The 15,023-nt window shown below is 40.8% G+C and overlaps 1 protein-coding gene across 1 annotated transcript in view; it reads right to left on the reverse strand.

Moving 5' to 3' along the window:
* The window catches only part of LOC135223343 (reelin-like), a 484,942-nt gene that overhangs the window by 421,156 nt on the left and 48,763 nt on the right, over nucleotides 1–15,023 (reverse strand). Inside the window, 4 exon segments of the mRNA XM_064261806.1 lie at nucleotides 4,898–5,013; nucleotides 10,436–10,547; nucleotides 10,968–11,035; nucleotides 11,360–11,481. Of these exon segments, the coding sequence (XP_064117876.1) occupies nucleotides 4,898–5,013; nucleotides 10,436–10,547; nucleotides 10,968–11,035; nucleotides 11,360–11,481 (418 nt within the window).

Genomic DNA, 15,023 nt, shown 5'->3' on the forward strand with positions numbered 1-15,023 from the left:
TATAGTATATATGTCTTTGTGTGCGTGTATGCAGTCTATGCTTTGTACATAAGTCATCAGAGATGGAGGATAAAAGGTAGTTTGAAGTCAAGGAATTATGAAAAACCAGTTTTTTCTGACAACCAACATAGAGTTATCACCGTTGAAGATACGGTACAATTCACAACATATTTAATATAATATTCCAAGCATTTTAAAGCATAAAGTATCTTGCAATTACATTCACAGTTTCCTTAAAATAGATGCCCAACAATAAAACGTATTACCCTGATTATGTGTTGCCCTTTGGCACTGAATGTTTTTAGGTCATTGCGATTAACTCTGTCAAAGTGCCACTGATATCATAGAATTAATAGCAGTGAAGATCAAAAGGTAGAGAAGAGGACAGACAATGGGAACTACATCACGTGAATTCCACTAGCTGCTATGTCCAAATGCTCTAACAACTAGCAAAGGATGTTAATGGAGAGTCACAAATGTAAAACTAAGCCTCCCAGTTGCCAGAACTAGTACTGAAAGAGTTCATGCTTTTGGTTTGGTGAAAATAGCATTTCCCACATGAACAGCAGTTGATGGCGATTTTAGGGAGCCCAGGTCTGTCTTGCATGGAATTCCACAGGGTAGTGTTCTGAAACCTTTGTTGTCTTTCGTTCATTAGTAAGAAAGTGCTAATTTCATTTCAATTAATTGCTCACCGATAGTTAATTTATACATGGAATAGTTGCTAGCGTTGAAAAAAAATCTAGATAGGTTTAATAAGAAGTGTAACGCCAGTCCAAGAGACTGAATTCCAGCAAAATTAAGACTAATTGCTTAGTGTTAATATTTGACAGTACAGTATTGGGTACTATTCTCGTTTTGATGCTTTTTTCCAAAGATACTTAATACATATCACCTTCCTTCCAGAAAACTAGGCAATGTTTGTCTTGCTTCCCATGTGTACAGAGAATTACATGCTTTATGGCTTTAGTTCTACTATTCTTTGTCAAGATAGGATGCCTGCCTTTTCTTTATCTCTTTGGTAAGATGACTCAAAGTTATCTTTTGCTTTTGTTAAGATATGTTAGTTTCTATTTGGATTATCCTCGAGGGATATTCTGAGTGGCAAGTTTCTGTGCACTCATTTGCATTGCATAATTCCCCTTGGCAACCTTAGCACCAGCACTTAAATAACTAGAGTGTTACTTGCTTTGATTTGCTTCAGCATCTACATTCTGCATAGGTGCAACATCGCCATACTACATAATACTAGAAGTCTTTCACTCCTCCCACCATCGAGCACTAGAATAGCCTTCCTGACAGTATTTTACATGAAAATACTTTGTCAAACCATAATTTATGAGACTATCATTTTGCTTTTATATGGACCCCTGCCCCTGTTTTCTGTTGCCATGCCAAAAAAATGTATTGTTCTCTAATATTCCCTTAATGCTCCAGAACCATCAGTATTGTATGTGTTAATTTCATACCTAAATTTATTTGAAGAATTGTTTGTTGATAAAGAGGTTGCCTAAATTCTAATTATTCTTTGAAGCACATTAGTACAATTTTCTTTCAGTTTTCATTTAATCTGTTTATTCAAGATATTTCCAAATTGCCCCAGTTGACCAAGATTACCCAGCATCTACTTATGGCAATAATTGGATGATAGATTCAGCCAGAATTAAAGAAGCTATGTATAATGGTTAAGGAGGAGAGCAGGTTGACAGAAGGCAGAGTGAAATATTAAAACCTCTAGTCAACTCAAGCATACAGGAGAACACCATGTTACTATGTAAAGGAATTTAATTTAGTGTTAGCGGGAAGTAAGAAGCCATTCTTAGGCAACGACTCAAGGCAGAAGTGGAAGGATATGTAGGCAACATTACTGCCCCTGCAGTCACTATCATAGGGTTGCATGGGCTGCTTGTCAAGTCCATTACTAACAAGTAAGGTTTTACAAGTTTATTCTAACATGCCTTCTATGAAGGCTTGCAATTTAACAGCTTACAAAGAGTATTGTTAAGGAGATATGACATAACTGAGGAGGGAATTAGCAAGAAATTCCTAGAAACTAGGCCAGATCAAGGTGAAACTGAATATCACTTTGTACCAAAGTTACAGATATTTAAACAGGAATTTAAATAACTGAAAGCAGAAAAACCTTGATGATATGGCAGATTTGTTTGTCAAGGAACAGTTTGTCAGTTTGACCAAAATAGCACTTTTCCTCAGGGAAAGGATATCAAGAGACTGATGAGGTGGTGAAGCTCGCGGAGTGGCACTTGGAGGCTCATGAGACAAGCTTGGTGGATTGCCAGAAGCCAAGGAAAAGGTTCAGAAGCCCAAGGACCATGAGATGGCTGAACAGAAGTGGACAGAAATGAGTAAAGGTAGGTGCTTTGTGTGTCATAAGCCTGGGCACTTAGCCAAAAAAACTATGTGCATGTTAAAAGTAAGGACTGGACATTCAAGCAAAAGATAGCCAGTGCTATTGTAGTACAAGAACAGAGGGAAGTGACAACTATTGTGATATCTGAGGATGCCAGTATAGCCAAGCTGGAAGAGTGCATCAAAGATGGTATGCTAAAGCCTGGCAGATGGAGTTGAACTAACTGTAGTATTGAGAGTAAAAGGCACCAAAATTTACCACTCAGTGAGTAATTTGGGCAAAGAGAAAATGGTGCTACATCATACAGGCTGCCCAATTACAGCTGTGCATAATATTTTGGTAACTGAGGACCAGATGACAGATAGGAAATGGATTTGTCCACTAACTGATAAAAGTCTGCGCAATAATCCTTGATTATAAAGATTTATCTAAACACTTCATAGTATGAGGGGAAGTTACACGCTGTTCCTAGGATAACCCTGTTTATGACCTTATTCTTGGAAATATTTCAGGCATTAAGCACACTGGTGAAACAATTAAAGCTGAGGATGAGATAAGCGAGAAGGCTGCGCCACAAGAAAGGGATATAGGGATGCATTTGGTAAAGGCAGCAGCAATTGTGACCAGAGCCCAAGACCAGTAAAAGAAACAGCATCAAGCCTCTGGCAGTAGCGTCTAGCATCCCACAAATAGGATGGAGTAGTTAAAAGAAACCTTGAAGATGGATCCTAGTTTAGCCAAGCAGTAGGCGAGAGCCAAAGCTATCGCAGAATACGGGGCAAGGGTGAAAAAACTCTCAAGTCAAAGGGTAAGGTTTCTGGGAAAGTACTGAAAATCCAGGAGCCAGAGATTTATAGTACCCAAGTGATAAAGTTGGCTCATGAGTCAATCTTCCGTGGTCATTTTGGAGCTAAAATACTGTCAATTTTATTATTACCAGTTTTCATAGGCCAGGAGTAATTGCAAATGTCACCTGATTTCACAAGTCCTGCAACATTTATCAGCAGACTGCATCAAGTGACTGCACCAACAAGAGACCATTGGGAAAGATGCTGTTGATGAAAGAGCCATTCTAAAGAGTAACTGTAAACCTGTGAAGACATATATCACCAGTACTGGAGAAGAGCAACAACTGGTATATTCAGAAGGCAATAGCATTCCAAAAATAAAAACTATACAAGTAGCAGAGGCATTATGTGAGGTTTTTAGCAGATAAGATTCCCAAAGGAAGTTCTCATTTATCGATGTATCTTGTCTGCCTCTGAGAGGATGAGGGAGATAAACCACCTGGTAAGCACCAAGCAGCTGTTTACAACTCAGTGAAACCCAAGATGCAATAGACTGTGCAAATGGATCAACAGTGTACATCCTGTTTGACAGATCTTAGAAGTCTTATATATTCATACAGTCTATCGTTTGTTTCTTTATCTAAATATACACTTGCTATTTTTTTCTACAATTTTCAGTTGCCGAATTTAGGCTATTTATTCTGCTTTCCAAGTTAATGGCCAGTTAAACCTACTCCAACAAAGTAGTTGGATTCTGATTCATTGATTGCAAAGGAAATTTTTTTTTCATTATGTATGCAAATTTTTAGCTATAAAACAGCAAAATGGATATTCAAGGTTCGTGGGTCTTGCAAAAGCACCAATATGTATAATACATAAACTCCATTTTTTAACAGAAAAAAAGCTAAATGGAGACTCTAAAGGACCTGTAGAATCAGTAGAAACATTAATTGACAGTTGGGTATCAAAATAGAGGGAAATATTAGGAAAAGAAACTAAAAAGCGGTGTGCATCACGGAGGGGTTTGAAGAAAAGGTCATATACTGCTAGAATCAAGATTTTCCTGGTTGTCTCCCATATAGCCGGCTGTTATGTAAATCTTTGCAGTAGCACAGCCATTAACAAAAGTTGGAATCTTTGCCCACCTATGTTGGTGGCTGGGTTATATATATACGTGTGTCATTTAGGACCATAAATTTTGAAAGAAAATTAATCTGGCAGTTCTTTAAGAAACAGAAAACAGTACGAGATTAAAAGTAACAAGACTGGCGCAGTGAGACTACCATTTCATACAGCAGGATCTACGAAAATAATTATCGATCATCCAAAGGTAAATATGTAACAGAACTAAACTGTCGTAAACTTTCCTTCGACACTCACAGGTAATGATTCCATTGAGTACCTGTGAGATGTCTAATGTTTTTATACGTGATGAAACCAAACTCACGTGGATAAATGTTTTCTCGTATAATACTGTGAATTCTGAAAATTTGAGTGTAAAACTGGTTTAATTAATCTCTGATAAGATCTTTCCTTGTGCCCAGTACCTTGGTCAGTGTATTCGGTGAATTTCTTCATAAAAAAAATATTTGCATATAAAATAAGCAATCAAAATTACGCTCTACATTGCTCTACAGTCAGTAGTATGAGCCGTTGAAATTAAGAAACTAGAAGAAAACTTGGTGGTCTAAATGAGGAGAGCCACAAGATTAACAAGTATATCCCAGCCTTCCCTTACCTCTGCTGAAATCCATGGGACGAGAAGTCATTTCTGAGTGATGGTCATCAAAAGTGGCTGCTGATCCGGTAAAGAATCTTTGATGATTTCCCACAGAGCCACCTACTATGCCATCCCTGGAAAAGGTTCAAGAATAGTTAGTCTTAGATACTAACTAAATATTTCACCCACTATTATCCTGACCAATTCGTTAAATATTCATAGAAGTACAGTTATACTTTATATGCAGCAAACCTTATGCAGTTAACAAGATAAAAATTAAACAGCATTATACAGCTTAAAATGACATAACAATCACATAAATCATCACCTCGTAGAAGCGGGTAACTCCATTATTCAACTTACAATGACATATCTACCTGACGTTTCATCCCCTCGTAGAGGCGGGTAACTCTCCATTATATAACTTACAATGAAATAACGACTGATGTATCATCATCTCATAAAGGTGGGTAACTCCATTATATAACTTACAATATAATGACCTTATGTATCATCAACTCGTAAAGTGATTAACTCCATTACATAACTTACAATGACATAACCCGAAGTGTCATCACCTCATAAAAGTAGGTAAATCCATATATATATATATATATATATATATATATATATATAATATAATATATTATATATATATCGATATATATATATATATAATATACTATATATATAGATCCTATATATATATATATATATATATATATATCTATATATATAGTATATATATATATATATATATAATATATATATATTATCTATATAGATATATATGTATATATATTTATATATATATATATATATATATACATATATATATATATATATATATACATATATACTATTTATATAAATCATATAATATCTATCACTGCTATTCGAGCTGTAGGAATTCAGATCAGCGTCATTTGCAATACATATTTATTTCAAGACTCCTAGCTGAACCCCTGATGATGGAATGAGGAACCCCAGGTTCCGCGAAACCCTAGTTGGGAATCGCTGAGGTACCACAACTGGTGTCGTTATTTTCAGTGTTTTCATGTAATCTGTGATTAAGATAGCTGGACCACGTGGCCGACAAGTTAGTGAACGTGTGGTCGATTTAGTGAACGTGTAGCCTTTGAGTATGGATGAAGTTTATTTTTGATGGATTTGTAGGCGTAGTCATGAGATGTTTATTTTTGTAATAAAATTGTGTGAAATTTTGCCGCCATCATCATTAGTCTTCTGAATGGGGATCGAAGTCTGTTAGTTGGGTCATTTCTGGCGCTTCTGTGACTGTGGAGGCCAAACAAAGGTTTCTCTATGGATTAGCTAATGTGACCTTCACGAAAGTTTGGGCTAACTTTGCAAGGGGCCAAAATCCAAAAGGCCCGCTGCCGGGGGTCATCTTAAAAATTACTTTTTCTATGGTTTGGGATACAGCATTGATCAACATGTCCTTTCTGGGGGTTTTTGGGGTCAGGGAATTCATATTTGACATAAATTTCATGATCAGACCTTGTTATGGCTAGGTTACCCAAGATGGCTGCCATTCACCATGGTCTCGGTTTCCTAATAACTGAACGTGTTTTTCTTTTTTTCAGGTGTACTTCTTTGCATGCCATTGGTTCCACTGCACTTCATATGAATCATTTAAAAATACCCTCTGCAATGTGGTAGCCTATCTTTGTTTCTGATTGCACTTTGTTTTTACTTTCAGGTCTGCCTGCACCCCCGCTGCACCTCATAAGTGATGTGATGTGATGGTGCAGACGAGTAGCACTTAGAAGCTGTTCTTCCTGTAGTTAGCAGTAAACATGAATGACTATGAATGTGTCCTGAAATGTGGGAAACTTTGCAATGATACTTAAACTATCTCTCCTGTTTGATGGGAAACTTTAAAGGAGAAGAACAAAAGTTGGACTGGTCTTGATAAATTTGGCAATGTGCATAATGAAACTGACTGGAATAATGGGCCAGCTGGTAATTTTATGCATGATTCGTGTTATATAACAGTATCATCAACATCCAACCTTCAAAAAGCCATTAAACGCAAAGAAAAGTGCTGATTCAGTCTGATTCTTGATGATGATGATAATCCAAGTGCCCTTCCATCACCAAAGCGTCTGCATTCCTCAGTGGATGGGCCTCTTCATGATAAAACAAAGTGTGTTTGTGTATGAAAGGTGAAGCTCTAAAACACCCTAATCAAGCCAAGAGTAAGCTCACTAGAGTCAGTACCTACTCAACATGGAGAAGGCTCATATGCCATCCTGTACTTATCCGAGAGGGTAGGCAGTTGAACGCTCGTTTGTCACGACTCGTTGATTCAACATCAGCATTGACAGATCCTGTCACAAATGATATCAAGTACCATTGTTACTGTTGACTGAGGTATATTAGTAACCGAGAGTTCAGTCCTGGTGACGCAATGGACCTGCAGAACATATTGCTTTCAGAGGCAAGGACTTTGTTTTCCAGACACGTGGACACAGTCATCTTTGAGGAGCATGAAATCCGTTCTTTGCAGTCTTTATTAGAAGAGTATAAGCGTATTGTAAGTGACTATGGATATCCAGTGGGTGATGTAAAATTTTACTACCTCAAGGAATTGCTTATCAAGGAATATCGGGACAGGATTGACTTGAAAGAGAGAAATGAACGGAACAAGAGTGACTAGGTCTATGATGTTTGTAGTGGAGGTGACTACACTGAATCGGTTGTGTTCCCTTAACATCGGGGGATGAGCAGCTCCCACAGAGCACTGCCAAGAAGGTGAAAGCTTCATCTGCAGCCCATTGGCCACCTCATGTAGATAATCTAGAGGAAAGTTAAGAGGTCTGTGAGTTACTGGTGCCGCTGCTGACTTGGCTGAGACACCCACACAGGACAATGCTGAGCATTAATCCAACTACCCTTAGTCTTGCCTCTATGATCACCTCTTATGTCACCGGACAGCGTACCATTTCTACTATAAACATGGGGGTTACTGTTTATGGTATGACCAAGAGTAAAGACCTAGTAGAAACCTTGCACAGGAGTGGTGTCTGCATCAGCCATTAAGACACTCTGCTTCTCTATGATCATGGGGCTTTGATGGATGTCAAAGCCTCTGAGATCTGCCCACAGGAGATCACGGATGGGAATATGAGAAACCTGATGACAATCCTCTGGCAAAACTTGGAGAAAAAAGAAATATCCTCGTAGCTGAAGGAAAAATGTGCTGATCTGGCACAGGTCCAGCAGTACAGATTTCATGCTCCTCAAAGATGACTGTGCCTACGAGTATGAAAAACATTCCTTGCTTCTAAAAGTGATATGTTCTGTAGGTGCATTGTGTCATCAGAACTGAACTCTCGGTTAATACCATGTCAGCAGTAACGATGGTACATGATATCATTTGTGAAAGGATCTGTCAATGCTGATGGTGAATCAACAAGTCATGACAAACGAGCGCTCAACTGCCTATCCTCTCAGATAAATACAGGATGGCGTATGAGCCTTCGCCATGTTGAGTTGGTACTGACTCTAGAGAGCTTACTCTTGGCTTGATTAGGGTGTTTTAGAGCTTCACCTTTCATACACAAACACACTTTGTTTTATCATGAAGAGGCCCATCCACTGAGGAATGCAGACGCTTTGGTGATGGAAGGGCACTTGGATTATCATCATCATCAAGAATCAGCACTTTTCTTTGCGTTTAATGGCTTTTTGAAGGTTGGATGTTGATGATACTGTTATATAACACGTATCATGCATATAATAACCAGCTGGCCCATTATTCCAGTCAGTTTCATTATGCACATTGCCAAATTTATCAAGACCAGTCCAACTTTTGTTCTTCTCCTTTAAAGTTTCCCATCAAACAGGAGAGATAGTTTAAGTATCATTGTAAAGTTTCCCACATTTCAGGACACATTCATAGTCATTCATGTTTACTGCTAACTACAGGAAGAACAGCTTCTAAGTGCTACTCGTCTGCACCATCACATCACATCACTTATGAGGTGCAGCGGGGGTGCAGGCAGACCTGAAAGTAAAAACAAAGTGCAATCAGAAACAAAGAGGGTATTTTTGAATGATTCAGATGAAGTACAGTGGAACCAATGGCATGCAAAAAAGTACACCTGAAAAAAAGAAAAACACGTTCAGTTATTAGGAAACCGAGACCATGGTGAATGGCAGCCATCTTGGGTAACCTAGCCATAACAAGGTCTGATCATGAAATTTATGTCAAATATGAATTCCCTGACCCCAAAAACCCCCAGAAAGGACATGTTGATCAATGCTGTATCCCAAACCATAGAAAAAGTAAATTTTAAGAGGGCCCCCGGCAGTGGGCCTTTTGGATTTTGGCCCCTTGCAAAGTTGACCCACACTTTCGCGAGGGTCACCCTCATTAATTTTTCAAAGTAACCCTCAAAAATGACAAATCCATTAAGAAACATTTGTTTGGACTCCAGGGTCACGGCAGTGCCAGAAATGACCAAACTATGTCCTATAGGCTGGGCCATCCTGCCAACTCCATCGGCTGAATCAGTAAAAACCCTGTTGCGAGGGTATATTTTGCAACAAACTCCATTGTATAACTTACAATGACATAACGACCTGATATATCACCTCGTAAAGTGGGTAACTCCATTAGATAACTTACAATGACATTACGACTTGATGTCTCATCAATTCAATTCGATATTGAAAAAGAAAAGTGCTACGAAGGAGAGCGCCTCCTGAAAACAGCGAAGCCTCTATTGCGAGATGTTCAGGAAAACGGAACCAGCATCACCTTAGAATTATCCTGGCATCGCTCAGGCTCTATAGGCATTATGGAGCGCAGTCATTTCTAGGTGCTTGGATTCAGAAGATCCTCGCACTTAATAAGTAAAAATCCACAGCTATGTATACGAGAAAAGCTGCATTATTTTCCCGAATTGTAAAAAAAAATTAGAAATTGTTTTCTTCAGCCAACTCTTGACTGAAGAGGACCGTCGAGCAAACGCTCGAAAGCTCCCGTTTTTAATTATTTTTTCAATTTGGAAAAATAATACAGCTTTGCTCATATACATAATTGAGGAATTTTTATTCATTGTTTCCTGTCACAGCATAGTGATGCACCAATGATCCAGAAATGTTGTCAAGTTCCAGGTATTTTGTCAGGTTCCAGCAACAACCTCAATCCCCATTACGAACAAAATATTCACTTAGCTGAGTTGGTAAGAATAATCTATCAGTAAACAGTCCTATCGTATTTTCCTTTACCTAACCGCAGTATTAATTGGTTCCGGTTAATTTTGCTGGGAAGTCATTTTCATAAATGCTCTCTATGCTCTCTACACTTTTGCAGAACGGAAATGATCGCCCTAATAATAGACCGTTGCCTATCAAACTGGGTTCCGGAAGATTACTTAAAGTGAAGCTTTTGAAGCGAAATGAGAAATTTATTATTGAGGTTTGTAGTGAATAAAGAGACAACCAACAAAAATGTTCCTTCACAGGGAAAATAGAAGAACGTCTAACGAACGATGATGGTTTACACCACCAGTCATGGATGCTTACCATATAGACGATTCCAGCCTCTGACTCTCGAAATCATCTCTGAAGACGAAGCCAGGAAGGTCGGTTCCCGTGAGCAGAGACTCTTTCAGTCGGAACTCAGCGACGGAACTCTCTGCAGGAAATCACGTAAGAAATAAACGATTAAAGAAACAAAATATCAACGTTCTCACTTTGGTTTAAGAACGCCTGAATTTAACCTTTTCATGCCACATGAAAGCATCTTACCAATTACTTAGTATTCATGAATTTGAAATCTAGTCTAATCTACAAATATGCAATCACCCTAGAGGTGAATGCACTTCACACACACACACACACACACCCGTGTAAGGAAGACAGACTGAATGACAACAAAAGTTTCTTTTTCATTGTGTCAAGGTCTCATATCAAAACCAAAATCTCAAAATAAAGTTATAAATATCCAATTCCGATCGGTAAAACAAAATAGTGAACGTATTTTCTAAAACAAAGATGCAAAGAGAGAGAGAGAGAGAGAGAGAGAGAGAGAGAGAGAGAGAAATGGGAAACCAACCTTTTTCACAGACTTCTAATATTGGAAGATCTTTGAAGAGCAACTGTTCCCCCAAAGTTCCTTGAGCCCTGAGGAAAGAGAAAAAATGACTTTGTTCTTCATTGGTACTCCATATTTCGCAGACTTCGGCTTAAAAGCTGTCAGAAAGTCTCATCAGAAAGTGTCATTTCCTGGAATGTAATGCTTTTCTTTCTATTTACTGCTTCAAAGAATGTACAAACTACAGCACAAAATAGTTTTAATATTTTTTTTGTTTCTTGGCGAAGAACCATTTTCATTATAATGAACGAAAGAGTAATATAGAAGGATCAAGAAGGTTCATAAGGGAACATTTTAAGCCACTACCGTTCAGTGCATTAACGAAACCTTTCTCATGTTTCAATATCACTCACAAAAAATTGACACATCCACTTCCCGACGGAGGCGCCATCCACAGGAACGACAGACTGCGTCTAGGTTTGTGAGAAATGTGCGAATGCAGGATTGTGCAGAGCAGACCTTTAGTTGCTCCTCCCTGTGGCATAAGGAAAAGAAAAGGAAGACACGTTAGGACGAGGCTAAAACTCATCGAAATTACCTCTAACTGTAAAGCATGGCATGCGGTTGACTTCTCTTCCAAAACAGATACCCAATAACAAAGTGATACATTACATAAGCACAGAGAAGTAAGGGGAGTGCAAAAAAATCATTTTCCCCAAGTATTACCATCCCCGCCCGGTTTTTTTACCCAAAGTAGCTTTACCCAAAGCTACTTTGGGTAAAGAAGTCAACATCTCAATCGTTAAGCCGGCCACACACGTGCAGTTTTAACTGACAGTTATGACTGTTCAGTTATAACTGACACAGTTTAAACTGATGTCAGTTAAAATGGAAATGCACACACAAGCACAGTTCAATCCCTCAGTTTTTACCATGGATTCCGAGGAGTACGATCTTGCCGCTATCGGTGTATTCTTTGTAATGCTACAAACAAATAGAAAAAAGAAAACTAAAAAGCGTAAACAGTGGTGCAAAAAGTGGTTACTAAGGCGAAATCAATGTTCTGATATTAAATTATTAAAGGAATTAAGTGAAGAACCAATTGATTTTCTCAATTATTTGCGCCAGGTTCCGATCAATAGAGTTCAATGAATTCAACAATCACTTTGTTTTGTTTACGTGCCATCTCAACAAACTGCACTCACCGCTACCACCTGTAGAAATGAGTAGTTGAGAACTGTACAGTTACGAATCCCCACACACGCTCAGTTCAGTTACTCCTTTCAGTTAAAAATATGGAACAATGCATTTGTCTAAGTTTAGCTGTACAGTTTTGTTGAACTGACGAAATGAGCAACTGAGATACCCACACACATGCAGTTTTAACTGACAGTTATAACTGAACAGTTATAACTGAACAGTTATAACTGTCAGTTAAAACTGCATGTGTGTGGCCACACACATGCAGTTTCAACTGACAGTTACAAATGTTCAGTTATAACTGTCAGTTGAAACTGCACGTGTGTGGCCGGCATTATAACTGCACAGTTGGACTGTGCTGTTATACGACTGGTTTACACCTACGCACTTTTGTGGTGCGGGCTGTCATGGCATGGGATCGCAAGAAACCGTTACAAACCGCACTATAAACGCACCAAAAGCACACTGCCTCGCTGCCCGGATTTTAAATTATTTCAAATTTTTTAGCGGCATCTGGCGGGTTGATGAAGTCACACGAGGCCGTATGCGGTGTAGCGCGGCCTCGCAACAAAAGAGGTATGAACCCACATGGTTCCGTGCCACACCGCACCACACCGCACGTGGTGCAATGTGGTGCGAAGTCGTACTACCCGCAAGGGAGTGTTACGGCCTGATATGACAGCGTTGTACGGTGCCCTTACGGCGCCGTCATACACGATTCATACATGCAGCGCACATGTTGCGGCGTGTTACGGCGTCTCCGTAGGTCGATTGGATGGAAGGTTGTCGCGCATTCTGGGGAGGATAAAAGGGGCCTGACTGACTCAGCCTCTCTCGCCCAGCGATGCTCGCACAGCCACTCTCGCCCAGCGACGTTCACCCAGGGACGCTGCCCCACAGACGCTGACCCAGGGGCATTCACCCAGACACTCTCGCCCAGCGACGTTCACCCAGCCACTCTCGCCCAGCGATGTTCACCCAGGGACACTGCCCCACGCATGCTGACCCACGAACGCTGACCCAGCAATGTTCACCCAGCGACGTTCACCAACGTGCTAGCACCCAGGGACGTCTGCCCAGCAACGTTCTCTCAGCGATGTTGACCCACGTGCGCTCACCCAGGGACGTCTACCCAGTGACGTTCTCCCAGCGACGTTGACCCACGTGCGCGCTCACCCAGGGATGCCTACCCAGCGACGTTTTCCCAGCCACGTGACACGATGCCCCTATGGAAGACCACCCCCAGACCTACCAAGCAGTCCCAGGACACCCAGGATAACCAGGACAGCCAGGATAGCCAGGACAGCCAGGATAGCCAGGACATGCAGCCTTCTCAACGGTCGGAGACCTTGGAACACGAGGAAGAGCTGAACATTGAGCCGACCGTATCCATTGTGGAATCCCAGGATATCGCAAGCCAGAGTGGTATCGTCGTGCAGCCGAAGAAACGATACCGCCCCAGCAAGAAGGACATTCAAGACTACCCGTTCACGCCAGAGGACAAGGAAGTCATCGTGGAATTCATCAAGGCTCACACTACCTTGTACGACAAGCGGGACAAGCAATAGTCGAATCCCAGGAGGAAGGAGGAACTCTGGCGTGAACTGGCAGAGAATTTCATCGACTGCAGCTTCCAGCAAGTCCGCAAGTTCTTCGAGGCTTGCCGAACGGACTTCGGCAAGATCGAGAAGCATGAATACAAGAGCGGGTCGGCTGCATGCAGCAGGACACCACGGGAGGAGGAGGTGATAACCACGTGGGCATTCCTGGGAGGACACATCGCCCACGAACCCACAGTAGCCAGCGATCGGTTCTCGCCTATATCGTCGCAGAGAACCGACGCAGATGATTCCTCTACAGACATGTCGGGCCTATCAGCTGCTTCGATCCAGCGGAGGAGACGGCTGAAGCAGAAGAGAGTGATGAACCTGCCAGAGGACTGACGGCTATCCGCCGACATGTCAGTTGACTCTACAGAAGGCCTGCAGTCTCAACTGACACAGATTATGACCAGCATAAACACACTGATGCCACAAGCGCAGGACAACACGCACCGTGACATCACTATGTTCGTGCAGTACCTGACGCAGCGCTTGGAGTATGTGCCTCGAAGATACCAGGGTGTGTCATAGTTTGGAGGGGCCCGAGGAAGAGGATGCAGCGACGAAAGAGGCCATGGCTCGTGGCGGTTATTCCCACTGGACGGCCCCGCGAATTGCTAAGGAGACGCAGACGAAACCTGGGACTTTGACACCTTCTACACCTTCTGCAGTGCAAGCAGTTCGGGCATCACCACACCAGTGGTTCGCATCTCAACCCCAACCTGTGTTTTTTTATGATACGCACCTCCAACACCAGCCTCAGCCACAGCAGCAGGTACCTCATGGGTACGCAACTCCGGCGCCAAGGCTAGACACACCGCCATTCTTCCCCAGTGGAAGTTCGACACCACTCAACTTCTCTCCTCGACCTTCCACTTCTTCGATGTCGCCGTTGGTACACAGTCTCTTGGCAAACTTGCGGCCCCCTACCCCTGGCGCCAGTATTTCGACACCGAAACCTTCTGCCGCAGAGGATCCACCCACCTACGACTTGACCATCTCCCCAGGTGATAAGGAGGACATTGACCCAGAATCACTTGAGTGATTTTGTAAATATTGTAAATAAAAATGTAAATTGTTTTAGAATTAATTGTATTTTAGTAATTTTAGTCATATTCAATTATTTTTTAATGTTTATAATTAATAATTATTCTTTTTGTAATAAATATGTTGAAATAGTGTTTTGCATTTACATGTTCCTTATTGATGCTTATTCAATTATTTTTTTAATGTTTATAATAAATAATTTTTCTTTTTGTAATAAATATGTTGAAAT

The sequence above is a fragment of the Macrobrachium nipponense genome, chromosome 8 (assembly GCF_015104395.2).
Source record: "Macrobrachium nipponense isolate FS-2020 chromosome 8, ASM1510439v2, whole genome shotgun sequence".
NCBI classification, from domain to species: Eukaryota; Metazoa; Arthropoda; class Malacostraca; order Decapoda; family Palaemonidae; genus Macrobrachium; species Macrobrachium nipponense.